General features: G+C 46.4%; 1 protein-coding gene across 2 annotated transcripts in view; it reads right to left on the reverse strand.

Moving 5' to 3' along the window:
* Positions 1-5,881, reverse strand: part of ELF2 (E74 like ETS transcription factor 2) — a 29,622-nt gene extending 23,741 nt beyond the window's left edge. The window contains exons 1-2 of one of the 2 annotated variants that reach the window (XM_085222085.1): positions 5,698-5,839; positions 576-771 (exon numbers count right to left, since the gene is read on the reverse strand). In XM_085222085.1, the coding sequence (XP_085078211.1) occupies positions 576-647 (72 nt within the window). In that variant the 5' untranslated portion in view covers positions 648-771; positions 5,698-5,839. Of the gene's footprint in view, positions 1-575; positions 772-5,697 lie in introns of both variants that reach the window. The other variant, XM_085222086.1, reaches the window with a different exon arrangement.
* Between the last annotated feature and the right edge of the window lie 3,439 nt (positions 5,882-9,320).

Below are 9,320 nucleotides of genomic sequence, written 5' to 3' on the forward strand. Positions count from 1 at the left end.
TTTGTCTGATCTGTATCTTATGAACATTCATGTTTTGGATTAAGTATGTAAGTTACCATAAAAGAACTAGCTAATTTGAAGCCCACATGCTTATCTTTCTTCGTTTAAGGATCAAAATATCTGTGACAGTATATTTAATCTGCTCAAGTGTTGCAGGAGTGGAACTCTGCCTGCTACAGTATTTACTAAAACCTACAGGACACTTTTGTTGTGGTTTTTTTTCTCTTTTAAGAATGCAAAATACAAGCAAATACAATGTTTGAAAAAGGTCCTTCTATTGTTTTGCTCACGGAATCCTACCTTAAGTCATACCTAAGACCTTTAATTTAAAGAGATGCTTAATATGCAATTTAATTCCGGAAGCTCAGTCTACAATTGTACAGCAGACCTCAAAGCTTCCTATTTCCACTTCTCTGCAATAAAACAACTATCTACTAAGAGATCCTTGAAAAACGACCTGCTCTGTAAACACTCCCTAGTTCACTTCACATACAAGCGTACGGCAGCTTTTTCTTTCAAATTAGGATAGAAAGTATAAAGCATGTTAGTTAATAGATTCTGCTTATTTGTCTAACCTCGTGGTTTTTCATTCCAGTGCTGTCGAACTCCAGGCCAGGGCCTCCAGTGTCAATCACTGCTGATGTCATGGTGCATCCCCTGAAGAGGCTTGGAGAGCTGCTATCTGTCCCAAGGCCTATAATGCTGATAGGCTGAGGTTATCAAAGGCTTACATTCACAATCCACTTCTGTAAAACAGCTAGGCGAGGGTGGCTGAAATACAAAATAATTTTAAGTTATTTGCACAGCTGATATTCAAAAGACTTTCACCATTTAAGAAAGTTACTTCATGCTCTACCTCTACATTAAGAAAGGGCACCAGCAAACACGAGAGAAAGATTGTGCTGACCTCGGTGAAGTTAACACTGAATACTGCCATATAGTAAAGACAGAGCTTACTTGTCAGACTAACAATCAGATGAACTTTTAATAAAAAGGTAATAAATAACAACGATGCTGACGTTTGACATCAGTGAGAAATTCGAAGTTACGGAGGTACAGATACATACAAATCGTGCAATTTGAGCCAGCACGGCTTTTCTGGAGCTACTTTTAAGTTAGGATATGTCTTTTTTTTAATGACACTTTCTTTTTTCTATTGATTCCACAGCCATAAAGCTATAGATTCACCTATAACACTTTCAACCATATTGCCTTTTTGCAATATAACGCACATCCCATCAATACACATCTGATTTCTCATCTACGGTTATCTTTTAAATTAAAGTGCACTGTAGCAGCACCACATTTTCCTTTTTCTAGTGGAAACTGTCAGGAGTCTGAAGAAGGTAATTGCACATCATAGCACTCTAAGTTGGGTAAATCACAGACTGGTTGAGCTTAAAGAGATACACAACCTCCACCTTCTTCAATCTCTCCTGACTAGACTGAGGAGCAGAGCTTTGTTTCTAAACAACTACTATATATTTATTATAAGTATTGCTGTTTATCTCCTGTTTTTTTCCAAGAGGGAGATAAACCCTGGGCAGTGAGGAACAGTTTACAACTGCAAGATGCAGCCTAAGAAGTTTAGCTTCTTAGCTCTACAGGAGAAAGCACATCTTCCACGTCAGACATAAGAAGCCAATCTGATATCAATTACCCTTGCAGCTAACTCCACTGAGATCAACGCATTGGAGCAGGTTGGATGGGGCCCTGGGCAACCTGGTGTAGTACCAGATCTAGAGGTTGGTGGCCCTGCCTGTAGCAAAGGGTTGGAACTTGATGATCCTTGGGGGCCCTTCTAACCCAAATAACTCATAATTCTATGATTGTAATACAACTCCAAAGCCCACCATAGACAAAAATAACCAAAAGGAAAAGCAAAAACACTTATCCTGGAAACAGACTTTTCTATTTTTCCACGTACATCCACATTAGAAATACTGCCAAGCACAATCATAACCCAAAAAAAAAGAGTCCAACAAATGGAAAATTTATTTCAGTTTGGAAGCGCAAACTCCAACCAATTCCAAGCCCCAACATTATTCCTGCAATTCTGGAATAACGCATTGATACAAAAGCAGAGGGAGCTTCAGGCAGCACTTTTGCACTTTTGCCTAAGCACATCACAAAGCTTACCTGGTCCCCATGCTATATAGCAATACAAATAAATATTCATGCACTAGACCATGAGTCCTGTATGGGCATATTGAATCTACGATAATCCCACACAGGTGGCTAACACAGCTGCAGCAAGAGAGAACACTTCATGTGGTACACTAGATCAGATTATGCCAAAAAAATATATATATATATTTATTTGCCTCCTAGGATGGAAGAAGCTTAGATGACTTCTGCACTGATTTCTCTCTAAGTGAATAACCAATTACCTGTAGAAGCAGAGATAGGGTGATGTAAGAATACATATGCTCTTAGATCATCCTCACTTTTCAGTTACAGCCAACATTTCTAATGAATAAAACCCTCAAAGAGAAAAATATACGGGAGAATCATTAGGGCACTACACCCTTGCATTCACTAAAAGGTGGTATATTTAGACAGATGACACAAAACAGTCCAGGAAAGGAATCAACGAAAGCTACGGAGTCTCTGGAAATCAGGATTCCAACCTTACACAGAGAATCTTCATATTCAGTAACTTATTCAACAAACTTGCAGGGTGGAAAAAGACAGCAGCCCACCGACCCAGCCTGGTTTAGCAGTGCTCAGACAGATAGAACAGCACACATCCTGGTAGGCGTGTGCCGTGCACACGATAGAGTCCTGCAGACACACCTCTGGAAGTGGCCAAGCTCTCTATCGTATCGCAGAGCAGCACACCCCAGGACACCCTCCTGCCTCCACCTTGAATCTCACACAACTCTGGGCCTGCTCCCCATCAAGTCCCTCACAAGAGGGAAAAGGGCTTTGCTGCACCGTATCTAGGTCTTTTTACACATATCCTGTGGGAAAACAGAAAGAAACCTAGCTGCTTTCACCCTCGGAAACTAGAATCACAAAAATGGTCTGTGCTACATACCCAAACACCTCCCCACAAGAAATCCAAACACTCCGATGATGCTTTCAGCAACTACCAGACAAAGTTAAAAACACTGCATGCCACAGCTGTGCTGAGCACGTAACAGCCATCCAAAAACAGAACCTTAAGCCAATCCCTCAGCGCACAACCGCTCTCCAGTTGACAGCAAAGCAAGCACACAGCTCAAAAGAATTAGAAAATTAAAGTTGATAAGCTGGCACGAAAAAAATGGCACAGCACGTCGCCTCTCCTACGCCAGGTTGGGCTCAAAACAAAACTCAAGTCGGTTTAGTTTTACTTCAATTATAAGCAAACAAAAGAAAAAGAAAACTCGGTGCTTGAAAAATGCACACACTTGTACCCACACAGAAAACAAGAAAAACACCCAGAACGCTGGGTAGCACTGATGGGAGGCAGCTGCTCCTGCAGCACTCAGAAAACGTGTAAGAGCCTTTGGAACAATGTCTCCCTTTTATTCAGTTGGCATCCAGAACCGAAAGGGTAGATTTATGCGGATACCTACATAGATACAGCCGCAGGAGCAGGACAGCAGCCAGCAGCACTATCACATACCAGTGTTTTCAAGCAGGCCTTCCTTTGGTTCGGTCAGAATAACTAAAGAAGTTGGCTTGCACACAGAATCAGTTATACAGACAGAAATGCAGCGGCTGAGATCGCTGCCGAATCCCACTGACTGCAACAAGGCTTCCTATGGGTACAACAGCAGTCTTGCACAGGCAGCACCTCGAGCACACCAGTAAGTGCCACTTTCATCCTGAGACCTACAAACTTGAAAAGAAACATGTTATGCCAACTGAAAGCTCTTTCCAAGACGTTTTCCCTGACAGAAGAAATTGTGAGCTCATGGTGTTTTCTTGAAATGCAGAACAAGTCTAGAATCAGAGAAGCTTCTGCAAAAGCAGAAAAAACAACTTCTCTATAGAATCACAAGGTCTGCTCAAAAAGCTGACGTGGGTCAATCTTTGCATTTCAGGAAAACAAAACAGACAGTCCGGGCTAGTTACAGTATCTTATCAACTACAACAGAAAGGTACAGAAAAAGAACTCAAACAGGGGAGCACTCAGTGCACACTGTCCTGTCACAACACGTGTCCAAGGACCAGAGCTCCCATCTCACAAGGCAGTCATTCTACTGCTGAACACACAGGAATTATTACCATGGATCCAATTAACAGCGTACCAACAAGCAAGGAACTCGAGGAACTCAACTTCCATATATATAGGATTGGTCAGAAGAAACCTGACCATCCAAAGTTTGTTCTGGAAGCTCAATAGCTGAAGCTGACGAATCCCATGACATGTAAGTTTGTGGTGACATAAAAAGCACCAGCACTCTGCAGAGAGCTTTGTGACTTCAGTACACCTATCTGGACCCTGCCATGTTTTACCCTATGACCGGGCTCCCTTCCCACTGGCCCTGAAACCTTCTCACCCCTCACTGCCCTGCTTGGTCCCAGGCCTCCTCTCTCTGCCTCGCCAATTGTTGGCCCTTAACATCCGTTTCCACTCCCCGGCAGGCCAAAGTAGGGAAAAATTATTAATCGCTTTACATAATAAAAGAGCAGGGACCAACGGAAAGAAAAAAAGTTAAGGATGTGGGTTTAAAACCAAAACAGCACAACAACAAAAGGAAATGGCGTGCACAAGACAGGATTCATTTTCAAAGGATGTTCTAGAGGCCAAAGTGGTGAGAGCATTCAAGCCAGGAAGTTATGGAGATAGAAACCCTCACCGGTCTAAGCGACCGCGCAGCACAAGGATGCACAGCCTTACGTTCCGAGGCTTTCTGAGGCAGGCATTGCCGGAACTTCAGAACAGAGTGCCACCAAAGGGGCCATACAACACCTCCCTTTTCTAAATAACTGATAGCAACGGAGATAGGCAGAGTGCAGGGAACCATGGCTCAGACCCACGGCACGTGGACCTGCAGCTTCCTAAGGATCCGGGAAGCAACGGCTCGTGCAAACAACCACAGCTCCAGATCTCTCTGTTCCTCCCAATAAACCAGGCAGCTGTACCAAAGCCCCAGCAGGAGCTTTCAGCATACGCTAACGCGTTGCTACAAAGCTTTCTCCAACACGCCACCAGCATTCACACCGTTTCAGTCCAAAGTTACGGCACGAAACGCGGTCCCCACTCCCCTCCTTTCGGGCCACAAACACCAGAGCAGCCTGGACGCGTTACTGCCAGAATCCCGCTTCTGGGAGCGCCGAGGACCCCCTAGCGCAGCGCGTGGGCCGGCCGCACCCGCTCCGCGCCGGAGCCGCCGAGGGCAGAGGCAACGCACTCGAGGCTCGAGCCCAGCGGCGAGCACCCCGAGCCGGGCTGGGGGAAGGGGAGCGGCCGGCTGAGTACCGCTCCACCAGCACGCATGACAGCGAGAGAGCGAGCGGCCGGCCGCCGCGCTGCCATCTTCCCCGCGCCCCGCGTAAACAAGGGCTGCCCCGCCGGCCCGCAGGCCGCGCCGACGCTGACAGCCGCCGGGAGCCGCCCGCCGAGGGGGCACTCGAAACCGAAAGCGCCGCGAAAAGGGGGCGCGACGCGCCGCCCCGGCTCTCGCCGCCGACCCCTTCCCTCGGGCGGCCGCCTGTCACCGCCCGGCCCGCCCGCCGCAGGAACCGGCGCCGCGTCCTTACCGTGCCCGCGGTGCGGAGGCCGCCTCCTTCGCCCGCCTGGGACGGCGGCGGGCGGGGCCGGGCACCGCCTGTGCACAGCCGAGGCCGCCCCGCGGCGGCGGCGGCTCCGGCGGGCGGGGCGGCTGCCGCGGCTCAACCTGCCCGGCCCCCCCGCGCCGCCTCTGCACATGCTCGAGCCGCCCGGCGGGGCGCTGCGGGCATGCGCGGCCGCTCGGCCCCTGCGCAGGCGCCGGCCGGAGCCGTTGCCCCGGTCGGGGTTGCGGGCCGTCCCGCGGGGGTGCCGTGCCCGCAGCCGCCGCCTGACTCGGGAAGGGGCGGCTTCACAGCGCCTCGCGGCGCCGGCGCTCAGCCGGGCTATGCGGGAGCTTGTCCGGTTTCAGTCCCAGCCGTGTCAGTCGGCTTTAAAGGTTTTGTGCCTTTCGTGAGGCAATCCACCGATCGCGGTTGTCAGCGTTGGAGCACACGCTGCACGAAATCGGCCAACTCCACAGCGCAGCGTTTGTCGGGGTCCCGTCGGTACGGACGGACCGCTGTCAGCCCGCTCACAAAGGAGCGTTACGGCCAACCGCCTCCCTCCCTTGGTTTGGGAGGTTCGGAACAGAGCGACAGACACGGGGCTTTACCGGCTACAAGTACCCTTCTGGACACAAAAACAAAAGCTTCACAGAAGCCACAGCTCACGGCCGAGGAGCCCGGCATTGCCCAGCCACCCAGCTCCGTGCCCTCCTTGTAACACTGCGTGTGCCGCAGCGAAACTGAAGTCTTTCCACACGCTGAGCCTGCCGAACATTCACCAAAGCACACACTTGGATGCTGTTTGGTTGCTGGATCTCCTGTTACCTCCCATCACCCACTTTTCAGCAGTAGTAGATCTCTATACCAACCCCTGGCAAACGCCGCTAGCAATACTGGACGCGCTGAGCCCAGCAAAAGCCACTTAGTATCGTTGTACAACACAAAGCAACAAATGTTTCCTCCAGCCCTGTACTTTTGTACAAGAGTCACGTTATTTTAGCAGGGATGTGGGACCTCATTCGAGGACCTAATTTTACCCTGCACATAGCAGGGGGGTTGAAACCAGACGATCGTCGTGGTCCTTTTCAGCCCAGGCCATTCTATGATTCTATGACCGTAAGTCACGTTTGTATTCTCAAGCATAAATACCAGATTAATAAAGATTACGTCCGCAAAGAATGCCAGACTGTTTATCTGTTGGCAAGAACTGTCAAGCCTTGAACTCCAAGTTAGGCTTCCATCTTACCATAACAGCCTCAGCACCACAGTTTGCCCTAGAACTAAGTTGCTCACTGCAACAAGCAGAATGAAAAGGAGCTGTACGGTTAAGCTTATTAAAAACAATCCAGTGAGCAAAATCATACATTATTTATTTCCTCCTGTTCAGCTTTTGGGGAATGCTCTCTGCTCTGCCTTTTAGTATCCCTACTGCCTTTGATTGAGTGCCCTCTTCTGTTTGATTACGTGAGTGCATGTTAACCAATGGTTAATTACTCCCACGTAGCCCTCGGGGGAAAACAGCTTTTCCCAGTCACTACTGAAGAACCAAAGTAGCCTGAAGAAAAAGGAAGGTGGGAAAAAATCAGTTTACAAAAGGGTGATCTACGAAGTCTCTGCAGACCTCTGTATGTTAACTACAGAGAGGGAAAGAAACACAGAAATTACCATCTGGATATGCATTATTCTCTCTTTTCTTCCACTTCTTCATATTTTCCCCCTTAATTCGATTGGTTTGCACGCTGAAATCAATATCAAAGGGGGGAATTTCAGTACAGATGGCAGAGCTTCCTGTACGACACTTCTGCTGGGGCACAGTCAGAGCTCGCCTGCATCTTTTGAGACTTTATTAGGTAAAAAGGTTTAAAATAAGAATAACTATCACTGAATAAGCAAGATTCTAGATAACTAAATGACACTGAATTTTTACACGAAGCCAGTACATATCAGAAGCCCTTCTTCCTATCCCAGTAAAGCTGGAGGACCCAAACTCCCCTGCAGGGGGAGTAAAGAGCAGAACGAAGGAAAATCCTGTTACCTACCACACCATTCAGTGATCACAGCTGTAGAACAAAGTTTAAACTTCTCTCATTCTCCAAACCTTCTTTTTGCTGCAGCAGTAAGCAGAGCAACAGCAGCAGGGAACCAAGAAAAAAAAAAAAACTTTCCAAAGAGTAGAACTATCCATGTGAAAATAGGGGCAGCACTCTAGAAATAAGCTAGTTAATCCACAGGCAGAACCCCAAGCAATATTTGCTCCTACATCCCTTGGGACAGAATACCTTCTGCCTTTTCATGTGTCCCCTCAGAAAAAAAAACCAACACATTTTAGATGGATGTTTAGCAACAGACTTCGTTCAAGACTATTTCTTTACAAACATACTCAGTGCACTATTTTTGACTGCAGGTTATGTGAATTACAGCACAGAAACACTACTGCTGTGTAAATCCTCCTCATCCGATGGCTTGTAAAAACTTGATCAGCTACCCCCACCAAAGCATGATTCAATGAATCCCTTGACTTCAGCCTTGCTACTCAGGTGTAAGTTATTTCCCTGCACGTTGGGCACATTTGCTACTCCTTACACATACAAATAGTTATTTGCTTAACTTTATGCTTAAAGTAAAGCAAACATGTTTGCTGAGATCACCAATGTAAGTAATTTCATGGCAGTGCCAGCCTGGGGCCGAGACCCACACACAGAACTGCTCCATACTCTCAAAATAAAGGGCAACAACAGCGTATTCAATACTCAGACAAACTCTCAGAATCAATTCTGGGCTACATCTGATAATTTCCTCCATTACTACTATTACTACCCCTTCACTGAATATGTAGTATTTTTTTTTTTAATGTCAAGTAGTATAACAGTGCTGCAATTTTTAGGGCAGCAAGATGTTGACGAGTGGAGAGAAAAAAAAAAAAAGGAAAAGGAAAAAAATAAACACTTCCTAACACTATTACTTCCTCTCTACTGTATCATTTGTGTGTCCTCAGGATTTGTAGACATCGAGCTTTTTGAGGATACAATGAAAAGTAACACCTTCTTTGCTCTGTTTCCTTCTCCTCTTGTACTGGTGCTCCAATAACTAATGTTTTAATTGCTAACTCAGAATAAAAATCATTTGCAGAGTTCCTGACCTGGGAGCTTTATTTGCTTAGCTTTCTTTTGCTTCTACTAACATATTTTCTACCAAGCTTCCCATTCATATTCTAGCCAAGCTTTCCTTTCCCCTTGGGGTTCTATCAGCATCTTACCGTATAGTTTGGAAAGAAGAGTCACATGGAATAAGAAAATACAGACAAAATACTTTTTCTCTGTGAAGTAATAAACTTTGGTCCTTAACACCAAATTATTACAATTTACCAATTTATTTAAAAGTAATCAGTCCCATGCTTCAGGAGGCACAGATCAGACCCAGCAATGATACTGTGCTCAGTATTTTTCCCCTAGCACAAACTAAAAGTACAGAGAGCTTGAGAAGTGCTTTTAAAAAAACAAAAATAGGCTAGGAGGTAACAACACCATATTTATACTGAAGATAGAAAGAGAGGAGTTCATCTGTATGAGGCAATACTCCAGAAGTCTAACATCTCTATAATTTAAATC

This window comes from Meleagris gallopavo, chromosome 4 (assembly GCF_905368555.1).
Source record: "Meleagris gallopavo chromosome 4, MGAL_WU_HG_1.1, whole genome shotgun sequence".
NCBI classification, from domain to species: domain Eukaryota; kingdom Metazoa; phylum Chordata; class Aves; order Galliformes; family Phasianidae; genus Meleagris; species Meleagris gallopavo.